Source organism: Myotis myotis, unplaced genomic scaffold (assembly GCF_014108235.1).
Source record: "Myotis myotis isolate mMyoMyo1 unplaced genomic scaffold, mMyoMyo1.p scaffold_m19_p_18, whole genome shotgun sequence".
Taxonomy (NCBI): Eukaryota; Metazoa; Chordata; class Mammalia; order Chiroptera; family Vespertilionidae; genus Myotis; species Myotis myotis.
Genome location: NW_023416322.1, coordinates 17,509,783 through 17,537,095, shown reverse-complemented (window position 1 = coordinate 17,537,095; position 27,313 = coordinate 17,509,783). Strand labels below are relative to the sequence as shown.

At 40.0% G+C, this 27,313-nt stretch overlaps 2 protein-coding genes across 2 annotated transcripts; one reads left to right on the top strand and one right to left on the bottom strand.

The window, feature by feature from the left end:
• Window positions 1-1,671: 1,671 nt before the first annotated feature.
• On the bottom strand, window positions 1,672-21,675 carry LOC118672658 (influenza virus NS1A binding protein). Its single transcript, XM_036342223.1, has 15 exons — window positions 21,536-21,675; window positions 16,176-16,404; window positions 15,135-15,263; window positions 14,783-14,952; window positions 14,356-14,431; window positions 13,004-13,177; window positions 12,550-12,675; window positions 11,104-11,211; window positions 7,308-7,437; window positions 6,860-7,084; window positions 6,298-6,419; window positions 6,075-6,201; window positions 5,861-5,992; window positions 5,555-5,728; window positions 1,672-3,760 (listed from the first exon to the last, which is right to left on the bottom strand). Exons 3-15 carry the CDS (start codon window positions 15,243-15,245, stop codon window positions 3,507-3,509), a joined length of 1,929 nt encoding a protein of 642 aa, XP_036198116.1. The 5' UTR covers window positions 15,246-15,263; window positions 16,176-16,404; window positions 21,536-21,675; the 3' UTR covers window positions 1,672-3,506.
• On the top strand, window positions 21,141-22,274 carry LOC118673268 (verprolin-like). The gene has a single exon (XM_036343862.1). It carries the CDS (start codon window positions 21,156-21,158, stop codon window positions 22,272-22,274), a length of 1,119 nt encoding a protein of 372 aa, XP_036199755.1. The 5' UTR covers window positions 21,141-21,155.
• Window positions 22,275-27,313: the final 5,039 nt, after the last annotated feature.

Genomic DNA, 27,313 nt, shown 5'->3' with positions numbered 1-27,313 from the left:
CCATTCTTAAATTGCTGGATATTTCACTTCATTTCATAAGTTTCATTTTCATTTGAGTTTGGTATCTTGTTCTTTTCTCCAAAAGGCTAAAATTTTATCAATCCCTTAGCCACCAGTTCAAATGTATGTCCTTTTTAGATTCTCCTGTTTTCACAAGATACCAACCTTGTACATACCGTTTCATAATTGAGCTTTTGCTTCTCATTCTTATTTAACCTCCAACAAGTGATGAAGCTATTAATAGTGAAGTTTAAATATTTTGTTGGCCATCTATTAATTTCAAGAATCTGTGGCATTCATGAGTATATCCCTCTCCATAAACTCTACTTGTTGATCAATGTTTCACTTTAAGAGTCTTCAGAAAGGATTTATTATGAAGGATATTGGTGCTTCACGTAATTTCTTTTTAACCTACAGATGATCTTTTTTGATTTTTAAAAAGTGAGTAAATTTAACATGTAAATGTGTAAGTTTAAGGTACAGTATTGTGTTATTTATATATTGTAATGATTGCTGTGTAGTTATATTTATCACATTATGTAATTTATATTGTCTATATTCATTATACTCTACATCAGATCTTTATGGCTTATTTGCTACTTGCTGCCAAATTTGTATGCTCCAACATACCACTCTTACCCCGCTCCTGCTAATCACCATTTTACTGGTTTCTACAGGTTAAACTTTTTAGATTCCACATGTAAGTGTTATCATTACAGTGTCTGTCTTTCTCTGACCTGTCTTGCTTAACATGATGTGTTCAAGGTCCATCCATGTTGTAGCAAATGGAAGAATATCCTTTCTCATGGATGACTTATTTAACAAGTCTCCTGTTTATGGGACCAAATTTGTGGCTTGGCCCTATTATTTAAGATTCATATGTTGGTGTTTCCTTGCTTATTGTTCTCTTTTACACCCAGTTAATTTACCTTGTATCTTATGTCTTAGTAAAAAGACTCTTCAAATCCTTTTCTGGAACATAGTAGGATACAAATAAATGCCTGACACTAGTTTTCTGTGACTCATACTTTTTTTTTTTTTTTTAATATTTTATTGATTTCAGAGAGGAAGGGAGAGGGAGAGAAACATTGATGAGAATCATTGATCAGCTGCCCCCCGCATACTCCTTACTGAGGATCAAGCCCGCAACCTGGGCATGTGCCCTGACCAGGAATCAAACTGTTACCTCCTGGTTCATAGGTTGACACTCAACCACTGAGCAACACTGGCTGGGCTGTGACTCATACTTTTCTAAAGGTAACTCTGGAGCTGCAAAAATACCCTAATTGTACTTCCTCTTTTGCCTACTTCAACTTTAAGAATTCTGAGGCCCAGAGAGATTATAGGTATTAAGCAAGAATTTTAGCACTATATCATGTTCCCAAATCCAGGGGCTCCTCCTCAAAAATATGATCATGTAAGAAATTCTAAAACACGTTGAGTAATGGTAAAGCTTTTATGGCATACAAGCCAAAAATAAAAACTCTTCAAAAGTCACACAAAAATATCATGCCTGAGGTATACCAGGTATAACCAATTGTTTTGTTAATTCAAACAGGTATTTTATAGTTGTGCTACTGTTTTAGGGACCTAGTACATCTTATGCATTATGACAAACGAACTGCAACTGTGGTTATTATCAATATTATTTCTAAATCACTCCAAAACCCATACTGTTAAAAAATTTTAATTGGAAGCTTCTTATATTCAAAACATACTTGAAAAACATATTTTAGCCACCAGAATACCTATTTGGCATCAATGGTAATGGAGGAAAACTTTAACCCAAAGTAGTCTCACATATTATTTGCATTTAAGTGTTACCTAGGAACTGAGAATTTCAAAGATTTTGCTGCTTAAACTTAATTTTCCTGTGTTAAATAGAACATATACAGAGTCATTAAAAAAAGAAGTTATCACATTGGGCTCAGATTTGCCAACCTAGTTTTAGTTCAGAACAACCAACAATAGATACAGGCAGGAACTAGCCTCTAGGTGAACTGACTTCCTTTCCTGATGGTTTTTGTGTGATAAAGGGAAGGTGTCAAAGTGCCAGTGAAATATGCAGAAAATACCTCATTTACTTCCTAACCCAGAATAGCTACCACTGGATAGTCATCTTGTCCCAGCTGGCCCATTAGATTCCTGTGTGCCTCTTTTAGTTTAGAAAACACTAGCTTAATGTAGTGTTTGTGTCTCTCTGTGAGAAGAAACCTTAAAACCTTACATCAATCCTTATTTCAGATGTAAGATGACAGGTGAATATTTTTTCCCAAACACTTTAAGCTCATTGCTATTGGAAAAAATAAGTTTCCCCAGGACTTTCAGTAATGAATGAGCACACAAACAACATTTGCATATTAATCCCATGGTGCAAAGATTTCCTGCAAAGTACCTTTAATAGTTTGCATCAGCAGCAGGCAATTGGATGTGCTAATTTTGGCACCGTAAGTTATATGTATAGCACTACATACTAGATACCAAGTCACCCAACCAATATTTATCTATATGAATAGAAAAACTGAACAAAAACATAGTTCTAATAAAGGCTGCATTCATAAATCCAATACAATTTAAATTAATTGTTCTCACAAATCAAGGGCTGCCATTTGGGATTTTGTTAATGATAAAAACAGGAATTATAAGATAAAATATGTCACTGTTCTTTACTGTTACATATTAAGTGGCTTGCTATACGAAATACCCTCAAAAAGTAATATTTAAAATCAGTATTTCAAATAAAAATTACAGCTATGTTACTGTTCAGCAGCTCCATTCAAATAAACATTGGTACTTCATTCTCAAAAATATTATTGTGGCTGAGGCAAAAGCCCCGAACCTTGCATTCTGCTGTGTAAAACAAACACCTCCCTCTGCATACTTTAAGTCTACCATTCTACTTCAGTAACTTGAATGTGCCACATCCTACTTCAACGGGTAAAGCACTCTGCTGAGAATATAAAAAGTTATAGAAGGCAATCATACAAGATTAAATCTTGGTAGGCATGTCAGCTTTCTTTTAATAAGAAAAAGTCATTGCCATCTAGTTAAATAAGTATCTTCTGTTATAGAGTGTTCCAGTTATTGAAAAAGGGCCCTTAAAAAACCCAAATGCCTAGATCTTAATACTCTACCCCCTCTTGCCCTAATACACATTTGAGGAAAGCCATTTAATGTGCAAATTGGCAAAACAAATGTGGGGGTGAGGGGACTTCTTGAAATGATGTGCCCAATCAATTCTTGGTTTATTCTTTTACAGTAACAAGTTCCAAAAAGTAAAATAACCAAAGTAGCCCTAAAAATACACAAAACAGATCTTCAACTTTGCATTCCTTTCCCAATAACACAAAGAGTATGTACAGCATGTTTAATAATATGCAATATGCAAAAGCTTTGTGTTGCTGTGAGCAACCTCTAGACCCACCCACCCTCCTTATTCACAAATGTACCTCTACTAAACACAATTACATCACTAAGCCTGTTAGTTTGAAAGAATCTTCAATTTGTTAAAACTGAAAAATCTTTGTATAGGGGCTCCACTCATTTGACTCAAGGTTATAGACTTCTACAGTATTCAGAAATTCATTGCCATCAAATCCCCCCACTGCATAAATGGTGTTCCCTACAGCTGCAATCCCAGCATTGCTCCTTGCTGAAGTCATGTTTCCCATCATCTTCCATTCATTTCTAGTTGGATCATACATCTCCACACAGCTGATGGCGTGAGAACCATCAAAGCCGCCACCTACAAATAGTTTTCCTAAAAGAGAAATGAGATAAATAAGTCTAGATAAAGAGAGAACCCTGAAATCTGCTAAAATCAGTAGTTTTAGAAATGCCTCTTCATTCTGTCAGAAATATTTATTGCAGTGCATGAATTCGTGAACCAGTGGGGTCCCTCAGCCTGGCCTGAGGTATCGGGCCAAAACTGGCTCTCCAACATCCCCCAAGGGGTCATGGTTTGCATGAGGGTGCAGGCCAGGCTGAGGGACTCCAATGATGCCTGATCGGGGTAGGGAGGGATGCCGGAGGTTGGCCAGCTGAGGAGGGATTGCAGGAGGGCTCCAGGGCATGTCGGGCCTGTCTTGCTCAGTCCCGTTCGGTTGGACCCTGACAACAAGCTAACCCACCGGTAGGAGCATCTGACCCCTGGTGATCAGTGCATGTCATAGCAAACAGTGGAGTGACTTTAGCATATCATTAGCATATTATGCTTTGATTGGGTGAATGGACAACTGGACACTTAGCATATTAGGCTTTTACTATATAGGATGCCCACTAGGGTGACAAGCACTCTCTAGAGATGGGGGATATAGATAGAATAAAACCAATAAAAACCACCTGCACACGGAACTTAGGCAATTTAAGGGGAGGGCAACATTTAACTAAAGTGCAATTCTCACAACAATTCTATGTGGTAGTTGCTATTATTGCCATTTCACAGATGAAACAAGGCACAAAGAAGTTGGACAACTTGCCTAAAGACACAACTAGTAAGTTGCAAACCAGAATAGTTCTGTGCACTGGAACTTTTGTATTAGTCTAGTGTGTAACAACTAAAATTTAAAAGAAGTAATAGAAAAGCAGATTTCAGAAAACTGAACCCTTTCCAATTATATAAAATGATTTTAGTAAAGAAATATATTCTTGGAAACAAAGTTGAGAGTTATGACTTTTCAAATATACATGCAGAGCAGTTAACATTTTCAAACAAAATGTTAGCATTAACTTCTGTTACTTAAATTTTTTTTATTACAGATTCTCAAATTCATCATTCCTACCTGCACCCATAAACAATTAGGTCCTCACTTAATGTTGTTAATAGGTTCTAGGACTTTAAGTGAAAGACATTTAACGAAAGTAATTTTACCATAGGCTATAAACAAGAGTGGAGTTCCTATGGCATCTCATTTATGTTATAAAGAAATGTTATTTGAAGGGCTTGCTGTACTTGTAAAATAATTGAGAAGGCTCATAGAGGCTACAGATCATACTTTTCACCAGCTGAGCCACAAGCTTATTAATATTCTGCTTTTGTTCCAAAAACAATGTAAAATTCATTATAATAATTGTATGTAAATATACTGCATATGAAAAGAAAGCTGTGTTTGTATAAAAACTTAAAAGTTTAATGCCTTGGAAAGACCTCTTAAAAATAGTCTAGAAGTTTTACTTCCAATTAGGTATCAAGTAGACAATTAGAAAAATAAACTAGATCTAGATGATTTGCAAATCAAATACTTTAAAATTCTTGCTCTAAAGAAGTAAACTCTTCAAAATGCATTTTGAGTATGGTTTATGAAAGAAAATGACTTACAACTTAACTCAGTGAACTTATCAAAATTGACATATTTACTTTATATCAAGTACTGAGTTTCTGATAAAGAAAGGCATTTCTAAAAAAGAAATCACCAATCCCCACTGCATCAGAAAAGATGGCAGCTTCTGAATTCTTAATTATACAAGCATATAGTTGTCACTGACATTCTCTTAGAATTTTAAAACAAACTTTTGCCATTTCCTACTCCTCACCTCTCCAAACCCCAATACTCACCGTCCAGAACAGCTACCCCAGCTCCTCGTCGAGCCACATTCATGGGCGCAATTAAAGTCCAAGTGTTATTTTCAGGATTGTAACGTTCTACGGTGTTCAGGCAATTCCAAGACTCTGCACCTCCAATTATGTACAAATAACCACCAAGCTCACAGACTGCAGACTGGTGTCTACCTATAAAATCAAGTCAAACCAAAATTATTATTATATCTCCCAAAAATGTGTGTACTACACGTACTATTGATTCAGAGGTCTTTTTAGGAAAAAACAAAAAGAACAACTTTAAGGGGGAAAAAGTGAACTTACGAATATTCAGAGGAGCACAGCTTGTCCATGATTTCGTTACAGGATCAAAAACTTCACAATTTTTCAGTCCTTTCTGACCATATGGATCAGAGCCACCAAGGATGTATAATTTCCCATTTAGAGCACACACTCCTATGTGAGTATAAAATAAGGTTACACATTGATAATTTGTCACATTTAAACACTGACTATCTTAGGAGAAAAGTGTTATTACCTGCATTACAGCGGTTAGTTCTCAATTCTGGAACAGGAGTCCAGTCATCTATGTTTGGATCATACATCTCTCCACAACTCAGGTCATCTGAGTGGCCATTCGATCCACCAACCACATAAAGCTGGCCCTAGACCAAAAGTGAGAGATGAGCATTTCTGCCATTCTCAAGTTATGAGAAAAAGCCAAATAAGGATTGCTTCTTCCTGAAACATAATGCACTGACCATCAGTACAGCCATTTGAAATCGGGCTCTTGGTGTTCTCATGGGAGCAAGGAAGGACCAATGATCTGTATGTGGATCGTAGCATTCAACTGTTCGAAGACATTCCTCTCTGTTATAGCCCCCTAAAAAAAGAACCATAAAGATTTACATTTACAATATTAAACTGGATGAGGGTTTCTGGTCCAGAATGGCTTAGAAGTAATCAGCACAGCGAGAAAAATAATTTTTATCCACAAACTTATAAGGCCCCACTAGTTTGTTTCTTAATTAAGGGCTTATAGGTATCATTATGACTAAATGGCTTGGTGTTGGTCTGAAAATTAGAACAATTTACCCACTTTATAGTGTTTCTTAAGAATCAGAGACACTACGCCAAAGGTTAGACAATACAACAGTATTTACTTATTTCTCTGTTGTCTTACAGTGTGGTAAAGTGGAGTGCCAAGCAAGAAGGCATATTAAACCCTCTCTTCCAAAGTATGCATGTCACAAAGTGTAAAATGCCCGCTGAAGGTTTGGCTGGTTGGAGGTTCCGATAAGAAATCACCCTCCTTGCTCTTACCTGCAGCTATGAGTTTGCCGTTCATCTCCGCCGTCCCCAGGCCAGACCGTGCGTAATGCATAGGCGACATGGGCTTTTCTATCAGCTCATCAGGCTGCATCTCAAAGCTTAAACTTTTAGTTAGTTTTGGAGTACTTGTTGGTGAGCTCTGTGGGCTGTTTCGCCCGTGAAGGAAAATGACACAGAATACACCATCCAGCACAGCCAGGCACAAGTAAGTGTTATCTGTAAAAGCACAAGAAGTCAATGCTTAGGATGCAATTATTATTACATTTGGCTGCTATGCAATCCTGAATTGGACTCCAGATTCCAGGCAGGAACAATCTGCTATTGTATTCCAAACTTAGTTGCTTCTGAGTTTTTTCCTCAATTTGAAAGTACTAAAATGGTTCCACTCCTTAAAAAAATAACTACATTTTAGACACTATTGTAAGTATAATGCACTTACTTGAAGTCTTTTCTGAAGCAATGATTTTCCACTCGTGCTTAGGGCTTTGTACCGGGGCATTTGGAGAAGGGAGACATCCAGTGGAACTGCTACTTATCGGCTTATGGCCATTCTCACGTGGTGGCTTTTTCTGCAAAATCAAAAGGCAGCTACAGAAACCTAGCCAAAGACCATACCTGGTGTACCTGTGTTGCTATTTCACAACACTGAAAAAACACTTAGTATCCTTCACCTATGCATGACAGATATAGAATGCCTAAATTTAGCATAGACCAACATTTCCAACTGGCACAAATTACAGGTATGTTTCCATCATTTAGTAACAACTACACAAATTGCCTGGTTAGGAAAAGCTCAATTCAAACAATTAAGAAATATATTGTGGGTCAAGTATCAATTCCTTAATGGAGGGAAAAAAAGGAAGTTCTCCACCCCATAACCCACATCAACTCACATACTCTTTATTCTTAAGTACAGAATAGTCTAAAAGAAGTTATAAATTTAAAATGGCATGAATTAACTGAGAACACATTAACCCACTGTCTTCATGAAACTCACACCTAAATAAATCGTATGCACTGGTATGTTCACACAATGCCAGCAAAAAGTGAGCAGACATAAATAATATCCATCCAGTCTCTCAAAGTATTTTACAGGAAAAAAAGTGGTAAATACAAGAAACACTTAATAGTATATTTCTTTAGGACTACCTTATAGGTATTATAGAGCGGTTTTCCAGACAAATAAAACTACATCAAAACAAACAAAATAGTAATCAGAAATGAAACAATAATACTAAAAGAGCCAACCATTCACTAAAGTAGAATACCCAGGAACACTAAAGGAGGGAGAAATGGGCAAAGTTGCAAATTTTCATATGATAGTAAGAGAATTACACTGTGTTCTCATGTGTGAGCTCCCTTTGATGATTTTCTTCCAGTTACTTTAGCCTATGACACTTCCAAACGACATGATCACAGAGACTTGGAAGAGTCAACACTAACTACCCTGAGAGGAGCTGCCAAAAGAACAGGTACCACTTACACCTTCAGTGTCTGGCCAAGTCTGCCTATCCACTGATTTTGGTCCCCAGGGTCAGAGTCTCATGGCAGGTAAAATTTTTAATGGAAATTGCTATTTCTAGTGGAAGCAAAAAGCCATGTAACAATAGAGAAAAAGATTGTGGAGCTACTTAAAGCTGTGAAAAAACGATTGAAGTTTGGTCTGCGCCCTTCAGCAAGTGTGGTTACAGCATACGTAGACTATTTTGAGAAAGGGTACAAAATGTACCATGTAAATGGTTACTAAATTCCATATGGACATGTATTATATTCCTAGGTATCATTAGGCACTTTTTCACATCATCTCTTTTACTCCAATGAGGGCAATACTACCTACCCATTTTATAGATAAAAATACTGAAACTTGGAGAAAATATGTATTGCCTAAGGCAGTAACAACTAAAATAAAGATTAGGAATTCTAAGTATAAAGCCACTCTTTCTACTATGACAGACTGCCCTCTGGTACTAGAATTATAAGGCACATAAAACCCCATCCAACCTGGGAAGAAGGGATCCAAAATATCACAAATTGACCTTGCTCACGTTAAGGGTTTTTATCACACCGAGAAAACTGTTCTAATGTTTAGAGAGAAAACCAATGTGAGAGAAAGTGCAGTAACAATGAAGACTGCTGGTGTTCTAGAATCAACACACCTTATATAGAAATGCTGGTTAACACCTTTCTATTTATTTTAAACATAATTCCTCCTAACTTCAGACTTTCCCACATCTACTTTTACCACCCAGCCCACTCACTGGCCCATGCTTTCTTCGCCTCTGTCTGCCCAAGAGGTGGCCTCTGGGGATTGTTTCCTTTTCAGCCTCTCACGCTACGGGTTTCTTAACCTTAATACTCTGGAAATTACAACCACTCAAGGGTTACTAGTAAGTGGTTTCCTAAAACTAATGTAGGAGAGGTATCCCTGACCTTCTCTCCCATGACTTCTGCAGCAGACACTTTGGTCCTTCTTCAAAATTTCTCCTCCTGGGTTAACCAGCCTTTAACACACTATGTGATTCTGGCTGTGCTACCTTCCTAATGGCTGCTACTCAACTTCTGTCCCTATTCCTGAAGCCTAGTGTGTCCCTTCATTCTTTTTCCTTCATGATCTCTATTCATGGCACTACCTCCTAAGGAGTCATGTGTCAGAATCCCACTCACTCTCAAATTCTTAATTTTCCTCATCTGAACAATCATAAAAAACGACAGTCTCAACCTTTCTAACCATAAATGTCTAGAGTCCATCCTTTTTCCTTCGTGCCTATACAAATTAGTCTCATGAGCTTTAATCTACCTTCTGTACCTGGTTATAAAAATAAAAGTTTAATGCAATCATTTTGTAAAGTTACAAAAAACACAAATCAGCTGGAATCCCACAATCCACAGGCTACCACCTGATAGTTAAACATTTGCCTAAAACATGATTAATACACAGATCTTTGGTCTATAGAAATACCATAATTTAACCCACCCCTCTGCTGTTGTGAAATACATCTGTTCATATCATTTTATTCCCTTGTCTAAAATTCTCTGAAAGTTCCCCACTATTTGTACGATAAAGTATAAGCCCCATACAGGTGACATTTACCTACATCCCGTCTTGTGACCTGCAATTCCAAGTGTATCATCCTTGGAGACTCTTTGCTATCTGACACACTTCTATCTGCTATGCAGACTCTTCTAATCCTCCATGACTCTTGTGAAATTTCCCCAGTTTCTCTCCTCTTGACTCCACTAAGCCCTACCTTTATACCTTAAAGTAGATAAGTCTTATAAGTCTGTATTGTTTTACCTACTCCTATAAGGTCCTACAAGTAGAAACGGTCTCTTACACATTTTTATGTCCCCATATCTAACACAGGGCCTGTCACACAGGCATTCAACCTTTGTTTATTCAAAGAGTTCTTTTGGAAAATGTTAACTTCACACCCAAAACTTTTTCTGAAAATAAAGATATTCAGCCGTTAACACAGAATACCTGACATCACCACCTTACAGGTTACACCTGATCATTTGTCTTCTAATCATTAAAGGAGAACACCCCTTAAACTGGGTCCTCTCTGCCTACTTTATCCCTCATAAATACAATGTTGAGCTAAAGGCCAAAAGAGGAATACATACTATAGGTATGTAAACTTCGAACATAGGCTAACTAGCCTATTGTTTCAGAAGTTAGGATGAGGATAGTGGTTTCCTTTGGGGGTAGTGTAGAGCAGTGATACAGAAGGGGCAAGAAGAAAACTCCCAGAACACTAGAAATCTTCTCTTCTTGACCCGTGTAGTATTTAAACTTGTGTGTTCATCATTATGTGACACTTAGGATTTGTGCAAGTTTCTCTGTTATTTGTCCATAAACTAAAAAAGTTTACATCTGAGATTTTTAAAAAAAATTTGGTCTATTTAATTGTCATTCCTGTTGCAAACAACTATTTTTCTAACTAAATAACTTCTACATTGCTTAATCTTATTTGCAATTTTTCTTACTATTTTTTAAATGCTATTGAGAAAAATTCTAAATGGGGTTTCCTAATTTGTTGAGTTAATTGAATTCTTTTTTATGTGGCAAAAATGGTCGTAACTCAAAGGTATGCTTGTTTTCTCCCAAAAATGTTTCTGTCCAGTCATACCAGTGAAATTCTTCCACTTTCCTTTATTAAAGGAAAATTTCAGTATACTATAAAATGCTCTAATCAAATTTCAACCTGAGGTTACCTCAGATGTGCAATGTGTACCTGCACAAACTGAATGTGGTCATCATCACTGCCAAACACCTCAGCCTGTCCATCTAGTAGGTTCCCATCAAGCAGCTTGTGATCAGCTGAGTAGTACAAGGTTTGAACCTGCAAAACAGCAACAGAACACCCATGTGGCTACTGTCTCCATGGCTACACTTCTAGTCCGCAGATCACACAACCGCCTCAAGGTAACCTCCAGTGTGCTTCTTGAGCTTCTTGACATCTTACTCTGGCAGGATCCCGAAGCAAAGAAAATACATGTCATGGTGTAAAAATTTTAAAAATAAAAAAATACAGAATCTTCTAATCCTGGCTGAAGAGTCCTTGGCTTGATTGGCATGAAAGAAATCTTCATTTTTTTTTCATAGCTTCTATTATATAGCATTAAGAAAAAAGGCACTAGTACAATATATAAGGTCTTAAAGAGTATACATATTTACAATAAAATACTGAATATGGTTTACACCTCTGAGGATAAGTGGTCTAATTTGCATAAACATATTTCTGTCCTATAGGCAATGTCAAGAAAAACAAATTCAAAAATTCAAACAAGCTGTAGAGTGCTTCCTTTAACAGATGCAAATACATGGCGAATGCATCTGACTTTAAAGTGGAAAACCATTAATTTAAAGATCGCCTGTTAGCCTTTTCAGAACATAATGATGACAGTATTTTTAAAGGTCTAACAGATTTGGTAAGCCATTAGTGAACCTGAAAGGCTTAAGTGGAGGGATAAACTCAAAGTCACTCCACTGTTCCATCTGCCTATTTTAATTCCCAGTATTTCTCCATTAATTTTTTTCTTTGCGTGGTTTTTAAACGCCAAAGTTGAGTGACTACGTATGAACAACACCATTGAAAAACACAAAGCTTTAAAGAATCCTGTAAAGGAGTAAACACCATTAAATCATCATCGTTCTCTGCCCACAGCGGATTTTTCTTAGGAGAACTGGGGCAGGACTGCTGCTTCTTTACGTGTCAATACACTTGAGGTTTCTTCTTGTTTCTTCAGTCTTGGGTATCCTAGTTTTGTTAATAAACCTATGGGGAGATAAATCAACGGGGAGGAACAACCATTAGAAGCTTTTACCTACTTGTCAATTTTAAAGCAAAAACCTGTGAAGAAAAATTAAGAATCTACAGAAAATTTCAGTGTACCACCTCCCATTTCTAAAGCAAATTACATGCTACTTTAAAGAAAGTTAATAGCACATAATAAGCAAAGAAATTAAAAAAAAAAAAAAAAAAGAAAAGCAGAAGACCAAACTGAACAGTTCATTCAGCTCACCTGGACACCCCCCCTGTTTCTCAGCTTAGGGGTACCTATAGCAAAATTTAAATTCTTTAGGGTCATGGTTATAAAATAAAAGTGAAAGGGAATCCTTCATGTTATAGCAAAATAATTTTTAAGAACTGTTGAATCCCATTTACTTTAAAACTAACCTCTTCCATCAGCTCTTCCAGACTGTCTCCATTCTCCCAGATGCTACGCTGCACCCAGTTGATTACCTTTGTATACAATTTGCCATTGCTGGGCAAGCAAACATTGTCTTCAAGCATTACCTCCAACTGGATTTGGAAAAAACACAAAACAGTAACACATGGATCAGTGTTCACCCTCCAATTTTCAGCTTAATTCTCAATTTCATAATAAAGCTGTCAAGATGCCCAATTGCATTCCATGCATTTACCCTAACTTGTGAATTAGAATTAAGTAGTCAAGAAAACAAAGAAAGTAAACAAACTGACTGGCAGAAAATCATTACACTGGGAAAAATAACTATCATTTCAATGTACTGACTTTTTCATAACCATCACTCACTTTCTTGAAACATAGACAAAGATTCCATGCCTGGAGCTAAGTAGTATATATCTCTTTATAGATTTTACTCCTTACCTTTAGCCGTGGAAGTTTAAGAAACTCTTCCTCTTCAGAAATTTGTAACAAATGCTCTTGAATATAAGCATCAACCTTATTCAACAAACGGGAGTCTCCCATACAACTTGCAAAGTTCCGGTAGGAGATGCAGCTGGTAACATCCATTCTAGACAGTAAGTAATCGCCACAAACCTTGGAAAACAAATAGTATTTACATACGTTTTATTTAACAGGCATTTCATACTCAATAAATAAGCATTATGTAAAGATATAAAGATGAATAAACAATCACTGCCATAATAGAACAAGTTTAACAGTGGGAAGAAACAATTTATACTATATGAATAATGAACAGCAAAGAATGCCATACAAATGTGTAAACTGGGTAAGGAAAAAAGTACTAAACTGAAATGCTATGCTAATGCATATGAAATGTTAAGACAAGTACAATTTTCAACTAGAATAATGAGATCAGGCTTCATGAAGGCAATATCTGAACTTGGCTCTTCAGGACAGATGATGGTGTAGAATGCAGATAGCAAGTAGGGTAGATGTTGCAATTTAGTTTGACTGGAGCAAAAGATAATTAGGAAATACTTTTGGAAAAACAGCAACTACTTAGGGAAAACCTAGTGCTAACCGGAGGGCTATGTACTCTAAGCCAGGGAAGGGTTCTTAAGCAGAGGAGTGCTATAGAGGAGGGGCCAGGAAACTTTCTTAAAGGGTCAGATAGGTGTTTTAGGCTTGTGGGCCTACTGCCTCTGTTACTGCTACTCAACTGTCCCTATAGGTGAAAAGTGGCCATACATCATATGAAAATGAAAGCTATGTTCCAAATAAAACTGGACAAAAACAGGCAGCTGTTGGGAGGGTTGCCGTTTACTGACCCCCACCATAGAGGATTAAATGCCTTTCCTCATATGAATTATTAAGCACTTCTCAATGGTGTTAAATTCTAGAAGTAATACTTTTAAAAAACCAAGAAGAATAAAAGAACAAAGAATTGCTCTGACTGGGTAGCTCCATTGGTTAGAACATCATCCCGATATTTTTTTTAAAAAAGAAATGAGCAAAGAATTAAGGTTATGTGAATAATTTAAGAAAAACAATATTTTAATTCATGCTATCAGAGACTAACAGACACTCTGCCAGAGAAGACTGTTGGAAAAACAAGATTTTAGCCCATATTATCCGAGAGGAGGTGTGACCTTGCTACATTACTACACCTGTAGTTAAAATAGCATATTCAGTTCTCTAGAGGAAAAAGAAGACTCTTAAGTTCTTGAGACTAACTAATAACAAGATATGGATTCTAAATAATAAGACTCCCTGACAACAGTAGTCTTTGTGGATTACTTCTGGTACTCTACCTGCTTTACTCGGTCCATCTTCAGCTTTTTGGCTGCAGAATAAACATCTTTTACTAATTCCTTATCAGCTTTCAACCTATTTTAAAAAAAAAAAAAAAAGGTCTTTATCATTTCACATACCAAGGCCTTAAAACAGATTCTTAATTTAAACCTAGAGCAGGGGTGGGAAACCTTTTTTCTGCCAAGGGCCATTTGGATGTTTATAACATCATTTGTGGGCCATACAAAATTATCAACTTAAAAATTAGCCTGCTATATTTGGTCAAACTTTTAATTAACTCACCTCTATTGCCTTGGCAGGGCCAGACCAAATGATTTTGTGGGCCTTGTACAGCCCGCAGGCCGGACATTCCCTACCCCTGATCTAGAGAAACGTGGATTTTCCTGATGACATTTCTGATTAAATGAATGACTTCAAAAAACTTACTGTGCAGTGTAGGCATAATTCAACAAGACTTCAACAGCTTCTGGATTGAGATCATCGAACTTAACATGAGAAACTCTATGAGGATCACTGTCACTATTGAAGATTTCAAATAAATATGGACTGCAGCAAGCCAGGACTGCTCTGTGTGCTAACATCTCATGGCCGCAGACCTAAAATTATGAGGAATTAAAGTCAGAAACATTGTCGACTACGAACTTCTCTAGCTAATCATTCTTTTTAAAAGTTATTTCATTAAATGCTTCCTATGAATGAGGAAATAAGTAAATCCAAGATCTTTCGGCTTTTAGTAAAAAATACCAATTCTGTAAGTTCCCAATTAAGTTTTAACTACCTGAAGTCGAACATCACAGAACTGGCCACTTTTCCTCAGGGCATTTAATTTGGCAACAGAAGACTCAATGAAATTTTCATCTTCAAACATTAAATATCCATTGGGAATCATTTTTCCTTATAAATTTGCCTGAAGGACAAAAAGAAATGGTTATTTTACTTGCGAACGGTGATTTTTATATTTTAAAGAGTAACACAATTATTTTTATTTTCAAATTCCATCCTATCAACAACGAAAACTTCATCATACAAAAGCGTCACTGAAACAGCACTGGCACTGAGTGCCCAGGTCTCTGTGCTCCTACGCTTCGGCCGTCTTTTTAAGGGCTCATACAGTACGGTGTATCTCAGCAATTTTGGCCATTTCCATGTCTATTAACACAGTCGTTGTAAAGGGAAAAGAAATGTAAACCCAGCCCTATCCAAACCCCTCCCACAAGCAAACGAAAAGCTTGGATAGCTGTGAGTTGGTCCTCATGTGTAGGTTTTAAACTGTTATTCCTTTACCCACAAATGAGAAAAACTGATATGTAAGATGAATTTAAATTCTGTTCTCTATGCAGGTTTCATATATCCTAAATCACTTATAGGAATACATGATAGAAACTTAGTTCTTTTAAAGTTTCCACTTCACCTTTTCTTGTGAACAACTGACTAATGGGCTATACAAGATGGATCATTAAAAAGCAGTAATAGGCCCTGGCTCAGTTGGATTCCAGTCAGGGTACATGCCCAGGTTACAGGCTCAATCCCTGGTAGGGGGCCTGCAAGAGGCAGCTGATCAATGTTTCATTCTCACATCGATGTTTCTCTCCCTCTCTCTAAAAATCAATTTTTAAGAAAGGCAAAAATAGGAGATTTCAGTTTGAAGTAACTTATTCAAATTCAAAATAGAAAGAAAAAGAGAAAAATGTGTTTTTACTACAAGCAATTACTAGCTTCTTCACCTTATAAAAATTATAAAAGGCTTTTAGTGTACTTGGTACAGTGTTCAGAAAAGCAAGGTGTCTTAATGCTGCATTGGGCATGAATATTCACTTACCTTCTATACTGGTGAGAAATGTATTTCTGGGATGTCTTAAATAATTCAAGGACAAAGGAGTGTTAAAACTCAGCACTTCTTTGAGGTATGAAGACAGGTGGTTGAAGTGAAGGCAGAGGTGTCTTAAGCTCTAATGGTGATTCCAAAACTATCAGGCTTGGAAATGATGTAATCAAGTCCTTAAAAGCTATAGACATGAATTTCTTCTGTGATAATCATGCGTCATAATCTGTAACAATGAAAAATTTTAGATATTCAGAATGTCATTGATCTAGGTAGATTACATCACACAAAGTAAGTTGTGATCTTGAAGAGATTTTGACATAAATGGCACAGAGAGAAAATAACATACATAATGTGACTATTTATAAACATTTTCCATTTAATCAGCAACTACTCAGGTTAATTTTTTTTTAAATCCTTTTAACATAGAAACAAGTGATCTTTCTGTTTTCACCAGCCAGCAAGCAACTTGGGCATCATTCCCAGACATGTACACAATATTACAGTCAAACCAGATATACTATTCCCCAAAATGTGCTCTGTACTTCTGTACCTTCTTGGAATAACCTTAATCCAACCTCTGCCAGATGAAATTTTAGCTCCAGAGAGCCCCTTCCAAATCCCCCCAGGTAAGTTTCCCCACATACTGAACCCTCTCTGAAAAGTATGTGTCATCTTCCAGCTGGCCTGTTCTGGGTTGTGTTTCTGTTGCCTGCTTATCTTCCTTGATTCAAGGTCCCTTGAAGGTAGAGCCTCTACCAAAACAACTTAGCCAGAAACTTAAATATAAAGATTCACCTGAACTGCTATTACACCACTAATTCAGGAAACCAGAACTAAGAAATTACTTGAAAGATGAGGATAATTTTTTAAACAGACATCTTAAAATTACCTAAACTTTCCTTATACATTAATCAAACCTACAATTCTAAATCTAGCAATCATGTTAAGGTAAATAATCAGTAGAGTCTGGTCCAGTTCTAATTCAACAAACCTTTTGTGTTAAATTCAACACATACACGATCTGTAACAGAGTGTGATCCCATATGACCTAACTGTGTAACTTAGGTCTTATTTCACAGAAACCTGAGTATTCTTCTGACTCAGGACTGTGGTGTAATATTGATTTCCTCTGCTCTACACTTTTATCTAGATTAGTTAATTCAGCTTTTCTTAAGAAACCAGGTCTAATAAAATAAATGTTTTCCAAGTGACACAATTCTCTATACATATAGAAAACACTATATCTTAAACTGTTCAACATTTTTTGCCAAGACAGCTCAAATTAAGAAAATTTTTGTACATATGGTATATAGAGGCCAATCCACACACATTTGATAACTCCTCACTTTAATTTCATAAGCTGCTCTTAAAACAAGGGTGGAAGGCGAACCGCCCTGCAAATCTGTTGATATGATTAAAATGTGCCCTTTGAAAAACCAAAAACATTATATATGGAGGTTTATAAATATTTTAAACTTTGGCAAATTTTATTCACCATTTGTAAACTAGTCTTAATCTAACAATAAAATGGCACCTACTTATATTTAATAAATTGGAAGTTCTACTTGAAATTTATTTTTAAAAACAAAATCTGATGATTAAAATCACTTCAGTCCTTTGGGAGAACACATTAGAGAATTTTTGGAGCAACTCTTGGAATATGAATTTGTACAGTATTATTAGTTTTACAATAGAGTGAGTCCCACTACATTTAGTACTTGATTTTCTAGTACATCAAGGCCTTAATATGAACATCACTTTAATGTCTACTCTAAGTACAACCTTACTTGATTTTAAAAGCTAGTCCAAGTCCACTTAACATTTAAGTTAATGTAGCAAACTGTATTCAACTGCGTTCCTCATATATGTCCCTACTCTCACCCACCCTCAAGTGAAGGGGTTATAGCAAAACATGTCTTTCAAAAATTCACATTGGCTTTCACTAAAGTAAGACTGAGCAAACTGAGAGTTTTAAACTATTGCAAAAATTCACAGAAAAATCTTACTTTTGGTCTATGAAACTCAAGCTCAAAAACCAGTGGCATAAAAAAGTAGGGAGAACTTTTTTCCTTTGACAAGCCAAACCAAAAGTCCCACCATCCCAGAGTTTCTGTGAAAGTATAAAACTTAGACTTTTGTTTGATATATATTTAAAATATACATTTGACTAACCCACTTTTAAAATTAAAACCGGGATCAAATACAATATATTCTGGTAAATATACTTCAGTTCCTTAATATGGCCAGTTCAAGAAAAGGGAGAAGACTTATAAATGAATAATTAAACTTCTTTAGTAACTTCCAGAAATTCACGTTACCACAGCCCCCAAAAAGATGAGCTTAACTGAAATACAATTTAACAGGTCTTATCAAAGAGTTTAGAAAAGGTAGGCACAATATTGCCTCTCCCTGGCCCCCTACCTCCATTTTTCTCAGCCTTCAAAGAAGAGCAAGATAAAACCTTATTAAACTTTAAAGCATCCTTAAAACTTTGAAGCAAATCACAAACATTTAAGCTTCAAGGCAATCCTTTGAGGGTAGTCAACTCACATAAAATATCAACCAACTCCATTTTAAAGGACTTTATAATAATATAAAGTAAACCAATGAATGAATCTTTTAAAACCAGAAGTTATAGATTCCCAGTGTCACCTATGAAACTACTATCACCATCCATCCATATCAAAAGTCACCAGACAGACCCACTTGGCTCCATGTTTTTGACCTCACTGTTCTGTATTTCTTTCATCCCACAAACATTCATGGCACCAGGCATATGGCAGGCACAATCTGGAATGGGGTGCTCATGACACATTAAGTTAACTCCACTCCTCAGCCTTGAACACTATGCAGACCAACCTGACGGACAGCTCAAACAAAAAAGGGAAAATGACAGCACACACATTCCAGAAACTGTAGCTATTTCTGTTCAATAGATTGCAGTTCGCAGGAGAGGAAATGCGAGAAAAGAATGCTAGGTTTAAATAATGCTGGAGGCCACCAAAGGATTTTAGCAAATTAAGCATAGGACACTAGCAGAAATGTGTGGATAGTCTGCAGGAAGGGTAAAACATGAACGCAGGAAAATGAAGTACAGATATTATATACCCATGCTTATCCTAAGGCAGTAAGAATATTTTAGCTTGGATATGTGGCATCATTATCAAAATCAAAATCCCAAAAGGCAGAACAGTCATTTTAGTTTGCTGCATCCTGAAAGTTAGGAAAGGAGAGAGGAATTTGCTTTGGGACATTATAATGCTGAGGTACCTGCTGAGCATTAGGGTTGATACCACAAGTGTCAGAATATTGATACAGGTATAGGTTCTGAAATCGTTTACAAGGTGGTAATTGAAATTGAAGTGAGCATAGGCATGTATTTTCTGTGGTCCTAACAACAACAATAAATATCCAGAAATCACTCCCTTATTCATAATTCCTCCATTTACACTCTAGCACAAAAAGTTTGGAGGACCCCCAACTTTTAAGAATTCCTTCAGTAGGTTTGATTATACAGCCAAACTGTTGAAAAGTCAATGAAATTATTTTTAGTGGTATTTGATGTAAGTGACAACGATTAAGACATTTCCTTAACAAGAAAACTTTTTCAGTAAAAAACACTTACTTGCAAAACCACATCCAATTGCCACCTGAAATATCTTTCAAGCAAGGACTGCAAAATCCCACCCCAAAGTAAATGGCCAAAAACTCCACCAATTTAAAGCTAAACAAAACCTGGAATGTTTTGTCTTGGGGGGAGGAGAAAAGGGGGGATTAGAAAAATAGAACGATAAACTAAGAAATTAGTATCTATTAACCAGAGCTGCACTCCATTAGGAAAATACAAAGGAAAACCATTCTGGGTCTCTTTTTGGTCAGTGGCACTAGTCCTAGTCCTTTTTTACAAAACTCCAGCTACCAAATTATAGACATTTGATTAGTCTGCTTGGGGACATACTCTTCTCAATCGCATTCTAAACAGTCAGTGTTTGCCTCATCTCCGGGTGTACAAATACAACTAACTGCTCCTTGGCATCTTGAAGCCAGAAATTTCAGCAGGACTCTGCCTACGAACTTCATTAGTATTTTGTTATCCTTTAACCAACCGCCAGAGCTGGAATTGCTAAAAGAAAATACCGTCTGGTCCATGCTGTACATGCTCAACTGTTACGAATAGCACTAGGCTTCCAGAGTTGTTCTTTATTACAAGCAGACGATCCAACACACACACACACACACACACACACACACACACACACACACACACACGTCCTCATAGAACGGCTTGAGGCCAGGGTGTCCTAACCCTCCATTACTACCAGACTTTAGGACACCAAAAATGCGCCTTTTAGGCATCCGATGTCTACCCGCTATCGTTTTCAAATGTCAGCTGTCTCACACACAGATCTGTGCACGACGTGCTGGGGAAAAGTAAATCCATTTCTCAAGTCTTTGTGGTTCAAGTTTCCCTACGCCCATCTCTCAATCTGACACTGCCGGATACCTTCCTGGGCGCTTGTAAGCAAAGGCAAGGTGTGCAGAAGGCTGTGAAAGGTGCAACCCTCTCCACCGGTTTCTTGGGGCGAGCGCCCCGGTGACTGGCTGGCTGGCCCTGCAGCCCCAGGCCTCGATCCGCGCGCCCGTCCGCAGGCGGGGAGGCTGGGCGCCCGGCGCTGCACACCCCCGCCCGGGATTGGCCGGCCCCGCAGTCACTCAGCGCCGACACGTCAGGAGAGCCGCTCCCTCCCTCTTCCCGCCCCCCTCTCCCCGCGCTTGGCAAGAAAAGCGGGCAACGTGGAGCGGGAACAAAGGACCCCGCGGCCCACGGCGATCGGGGACGCGATGCCACCTCATTCTCGGCTCCGGGGCGCCGATGCGGGCCGGGCTCGACTCCCCGCCCACACGCGCCGGGTCCTGGGAGGTCTCTCGTTGGAGAGTCCAGACCCGGGCAGAACCACACACTAGGCATCGGTTATGACAGCGGGAACGGAGATTCCCCGCATCCTCCTCCCGGAAGGCAGGTCATCCCTGCCCCGTGGCGCCTGGACCCAGGCTCCCCGTGTTCCTCCCGCCCCGCTTCCCCTGCCCCAGCGCTCTCCGAGGCTGCGGGTCCCCGCCGCGGCCGCCAACGCCACCCGGCAACCATGGCAGCGCCCGAAGCACGGGGCCGCGCGGCGCCAGCCTCTCGTCCTCCGAGGGCGGCGGCGGCTGAGGTGCCTCCCCCACCCAGGGTATCTATCGGGACATCGCTCCGCGCCTCCCACCCTCTCCGCGGCCGCCCGCGCCATCCCCCAGTTCCGATCCCGGCCGCGCCCTCTCCCTCCGCCGCCGTGGGCGGGAACGGGGCTCTGTACCTGGTTCATGTCTGAAGAGATGGAAAAACTCATCTCTGGAGCTTCGACGGGGAGCGGCTGGAAGCGGGCGGTGCAGGCCCAACGGAAAGCGCCTCGAGGCCGCGGAGGGGGGAAGCGGTCGAGCGGGAAGACGAGCGATCGGCCCACGGGGGTTGCCGGGAGAGGGGAGCGCCGCCCAGGGATCGCGGGGACTCGCTCGCTGGCTCGCTGGCTAGTACGGCCGCGCGGAAGCAGCCGGCGGAGAAACTGCGCCCCGCAGCTCCGACAAACCGACCTCCACGCGCGTCCCGGAGACACTGCCGCCGCGGCGCCGCTCGCGCGCGCCTCACCCCCTCGCACGTCACCACGTGCGCCGCCGCCGCCGCCGCCGCCGCCGCCCACGCTCCGCGGACGCTCCGGCTCGAGCCTGTCGGCGAATCACAGGCGAGCACCCGCGAGAGGCGGCTCGCGGCCCCGCCCACCCCGCCCGGCCTCGCGCTCGCGCTCGCGCTCGCGCGCTCGGTTTCCTTGCAGCGCCGCTCAAGTAGGTCAGCGCAAGGTGATCCCTGCGAGGGAGACCTTGCTCCGGGTGCGCCTCCGTTTCCTTATGGCGCCCGGGTCCCTCCTTCCCTCGCCCCGCACCCGCACCCTCGCCCGCCCGCTAGCACTGCCCCAGAACTGGCTCCCTCCAGCCTCCTCCACCTGCTCCGTTCCCACTAGAAGCGCCGTCACCGGAGAGAGACAGAGGGGGGGAGATTAGATCCCTCCAGGTGCATCCAGGCAACTGCCCGTGACCAGCGCCGGTCGCCCTGCACCTCAGCGTCCCGCTGCAGTCGCCTTTGGCCCTTCCCTTGGGTGGAGGGTAGAGGGGTGCAGCGAGGAGGCATGGCGGTGGCGAGGAGAAAGAGGCACGCTGAGAGAAGGGGTGCGAAGATTCAGGAACTTAGAACTTATTGGGAAGGCCCGAAAAGGCACGATAACTGTATCAGTGTTGCTATAGAAACCTGTTTACTTCTCCTTTTCGTCCCCACCCTAACCCTACCCTTACCCCATCCCCCCTCCCCGCCCCGGTATGATGAGCGTTTTGTCTGAGCGCAGCTCTCCTCTCCAAGACGCTGAGTCGGTTCTCTGCGGGTCGTGCCCGCTTTTGGAGATAGAAAGTAGTCTGGAGAATGGGGAGTCCCTTTCCTAACCGTCTGGGGCCTTTTAGACCGGATGCCGCACGTAATTACCCCGCCCGCCCACCGCCTGGCCCTGGGAGGCGACCTGTGCAGCGAGCGGGATGTGCATGGGCCCGCAGAGCAACTTTCCGTGGCTCCGCAGGGCTGAGGGTTTCCTAGGAAGCTGAGGGGGCGTAGAGGGGTGAACTTCAGTTTAGGGTTTGGCACCGGCTTCCAGGTTAATGTTCTGTTCGCTTATCCTGGTTTCCCAAGGGCGCTCAAGGGCCCTGAGCCTAGCCTTGTTTGTATTTGATCGCTCAGCTGCGGGTGCAGACAGTTCTAGGAGCTCTTGGTCAAGGCTTCCCACCATTCTTTAACATGAACTATCTGGTTTACGCTCAGAGAAGCAGGAAAGGCAAGCGTTGCAGCCCTTCACCTGCACCAGAACCTGTTCACAATGTTTTATTCTGAAATCTCCAGGCAAGCCTTGTTTCCTTTTGTCCCTCCTCCCAATACCCACCCCCACCCCATGCAATTGTGGGAGGAAACAGGAACTAAGATATCTATTAGAATTATTATTCTTTCTTTTTTTAAAAAAATATATTTTATTGACTTTTTTACAGAGAGGAAGGGAGAGGGATAGAGAGTTAGAAACATCGAAGAGAGAGAAACATCGCCCAGCTGCCTCCTGCATACTCCCTACTGGGGATGTGCCCGCAACCAAGGTACATGCCCTTGACCCGAATGGAACCTGGGACCTTTCAGTTCGCAGGCCGACGCTCTAGCCACTGAGCCAAACCGGTTAGGGCTGATTCTTCTTTCTTAAGGAGAAAAAGACGGATATTTGCCACTGGGCTCTTGCTCTTTAATAACCAACAGCAATATTCATTTGTATTGCAAATGAAACTGCTGGAATACTTTTAAGTTCTTCTAGTGCTGTGGGCTTCATACTTCCAGCGAGAGAGTGAGTATGAATTGGCTGCTTGGGGAAAGCGCATGACTTTGTGGCCCGCTGGACGCATGGTCCCCCTTGCTGTACTCTAAATAGTGCCTTTGGTGACCTGGCACAGTCAACACTTCCCTTAAAGCCACAGTGTGATCCGTCAGTGCAGCTTGGCCTTGTATGGAATGTCATACTGCATGCTCCATGAATAATGGCATAATGTATACATTCCATTTGTCTTCCAGGCAACTCCAGAGTTAAACCTCTCTATCCAGTTACCGTATAATCCAGATGAAAACCTGAAAGTGGAACATGGTAGGTAATTTCAGCCTTGTAAAGTAACCAGTTATGAGATGTTGCTCTTCATGTTTAAATTAGACAATATATATATTTAGAGAGGGCTTAATAAAAATAAAAACGATCCACTATTTTGTGTCAGGCACCAAGAAAGATAAATAAGGAATTGGTGCCAATGTGCAATGTTTCCATTTTCCTCTCTGATCCTGCTTCCAGTGTTGTCCCAGTTCTAAACTCTAACTTGTGTTTTATCCTTTATGTATTAATTTGCTAGGGCTATGGAAACAAAGTACCAAAAACTGACTGGTTTAAACAACAGAAATGTATTGTCTCACAGTTCTAGAGGCTGGAAGTAGGAGGTCAAGGTATATGCAAGGCTATGCTCTCCCTGTAGGTGCTAGGGAAGGTTCTGTTCCAGGCCTTTCCCCTGGCTTCTTATAGTTCCCTGGCTTGTAGCAGCACAGCTCCAAACTTTGCAGGGCATTTGCCCTGTGTGCCTTTGTCCAAGCTTACCCTTTTTATAAGGACACCGATCATATTCTAACTCAGTATGACCTCGTCTTGTAAATTTACAATGACTCTACTTCCAAAAAAGGTCACATTTGGAGGTATTTTTTGGGGGCGGGAGGGTGGAGGGGTTAGACCTTAATATGAATTTTAGAGGGGACATAATTCAACTCATAACACTTTAGTTCAATGTTTCTCAAGATTGGCCCACTGACCATATTTGTCAAAATCATCTAGATGTTCTTTTTAGAAATGAAGGTCTCTAAGCTTCATCCTAAGACGAGTGGTTTTCATAGAGGGGGAGTGCTTTTTGCGCCTTGGGGATATTTCGCAATCTTTGGGGCAAAGGTGGTACTGGTATCTAGTAGCTGTGTAATGCTGCTAAACTTCCTACAATGCACACGGCAGTCTGTCCAACAAAAGATGTTCCCACATAAAGTGGCAATAATGTCAAGATTGACAAACCCTAAATCTACATTTTGCCAAGCATCCCAACTTCTTAAAAAAAATTTTTTTTAATTCATTTTAGAGAAGAAGGGAGAGAGAGAGATAGAAAAATCAATGATGAGAGAGAATCATTGATCGGCTGCCTCCTGAACGCCCCACACTGGGGATCAAGCCCAAAACCTGGGCATGTGCCCTGACAGAGTTTCAAACCGTGATCTCCTGGTTCATAGGCTGACTCTCAGCCACTTAGCCAGACTGGCTGGGCACATCCCAACATTTTGTACCCACACTAAAGTTTGAAAAGTACCACACTCCTAAACAAGAAAATGCTAAGTGAGTTCACCATCACTAAATGTTGAATGAACTTCTTGAAGAAGAAAAAAAAGATGAAAAACCTGAATAATAAAATGTATCAGGGATCGCTGTGAATGTAAATGGATTAAATGTTCCAATCAAGACATGTTGGGTGGCTGAATAGAGAAAACAAAACTCACACATGCTGCCTATAAGACACTCACATGGAAAGATACACTCGTTGAAAGTATCAGTGGGCCTAGCCGGTTTGGCTCAGTGGATAGAGCGTCGGCCAGCAGATTGAAGGGTCCCTCCCAGGATCAATTCCAGTCAACGGCATATGCCTGGGTTGTGGGTTCAATCCCTATAGAGGGCATGCAGGAGGCAGCCGATCAATGGTTCATTCTCATTATTGATGTTTTTATCTCTCCTTCTCCCTTCCTCTCTGAAATCAATAAAATATATATTTTTTTTAAAAAAGAAAGTATCAACAAAATGAAAAGGGAGTACACTGTATGGGGGAATGTATTTGCTAATGATACACCTGATAAAGAGTTAATTTCCAAAATATATAAAGACTCACACAACTTAACAAAAGTAAGACAAACAATGCAATTAAAAAGTGGGCAAGGGGCCTAAATAGACACTGCTCCATAGAGGACAGACAGATGGCCAAGAGGCATATGAAAAAAATGCTCAAAGTCACTACCATCAGAGAGATGCAAATTAAAACGACAATGAGGTATCACCTCACACCTGTCAGAATGGCTACCATCAAAAAATCAACAAACCACAAAAACTGGCAAGGATGTGGAGAAAAGGGTACCCTAGTATATTGCTGGTAGGAATGCAGACAATAGCTAAGATTTGGAAACAGCCCCCAAGTGCCCATCAGTAGATGAGTAGATAAAAAAACTGTGGTACATTTTACACAATGGAATATTATACAGCTATAAAATTCCATTTCTCTTACCCTTTACAATAGCATGGAGGGACCCGGAGAGTATTAAGCAAAGCAAAATACGCCAGTCAAAAAAAGACAAGTATCATATGATCTCACGCATATGTGAAATCTAATGAACAAAATAATAATAAAAAAAAAAATCCAGAGCCCTAGCTGGTTTGGCTCAGTGGATAGAGCATCGGTCCGTGGACTGAAGGGTCCCAGGTTCGATTCCAGCCAAGGGCACATGCCTGGGTTGCGGGCTTTATCCCCAGTGGGGGATGTGCAGGAGGCAGCCAATCAATCATTCTCTCTTATCATTGACGTTTCTATCTCTCTTTCCCTCTCCCTTCCTCTCTGAAATTAATAAAGATATATTTTTAAAAAATCCAGAGACATAGAAGCATGGAACAGACTGATGAATCTCAGAGAGAAGGTCAGTGGATGGAGGGGGTGAGGTGGGAAGAGATTAACCAAAGAGCTTATATGCATATATGCATAACCCATGGACACAGTTAAAAATTGCTGCTTAGCCATTCGCACGATTTACAAGTCTTACTCTAACGTTTGTATTAAATTGGTAGCTCATTTACATTTTAAAACTTTGATGCCACATTACATTATTTTTTATCAACTGTCTACATTTTCTGCCATTTGCCTATTGAAAACTAGCCAGTCTGTGGCTTGGCACAGCAATGCTTTGCCTCCTCCAATCCACTAGTTCTTATTTTCTGAGCGACTGACTTGTCTATTTCATCTATTGCTCTCATACCTTGCAGTCACTGCTGCTATTCTCTCAATTATTTTCTCCTCTTTTGGCATTTGGAAATATTTTTAGGTTACATTAGTGTAGTCTTAAGAGCAGAAACAAGAAAATGGTAGTGTCATAAAGGGCATAAGAACCCAGGGGAAAATCTTAAAACGTCCATGAAAATGGGTCACTGGAAATTGGTAGGTATTGCAATGTATAACAGATTGAGAACTTGATGCCTCTAAAAAATTGTTTCCCTTTTAGAGAGAATCTTCCATTTTCCTGGTAAGACTTCAATACAGATTTTGCATCAGAACAGCCAAATTGTTCAGATATTACTTTTTTTTTTAATCCAGAGATTATAAAATCAGAATTCTTTTTTTTTATCCTGCATTATCCTTACTGGCTATTACATTAGCCAAGCTGACTATTTTTCTAATGACCTTTTGCTCGTTTT

Excerpts from the sequence above, each read along its gene's own strand:
- LOC118673268 (XM_036343862.1), top strand. The coding sequence starts at position 21,156 with ATGACAGCGGGAACGGAGATTCCCCGCATCCTCCTCCCGGAAGGCAGG.
- LOC118672658 (XM_036342223.1), bottom strand. The coding sequence starts at position 15,245 with ATGATTCCCAATGGATATTTAATGTTTGAAGATGAAAATTTCATTGAG. Across the intron at positions 11,212-12,549 it reads TGGAAGAGCTGATGGAAGAG|GTTCAAACCTTGTACTACTC; the intron begins GTTAGTTTTAAA and ends GCTGTTTTGCAG. Across the intron at positions 6,202-6,297 it reads TTCAAATGGCTGTACTGATG|GGCCAGCTTTATGTGGTTGG; the intron begins GTCAGTGCATTA and ends CTTTTGGTCTAG.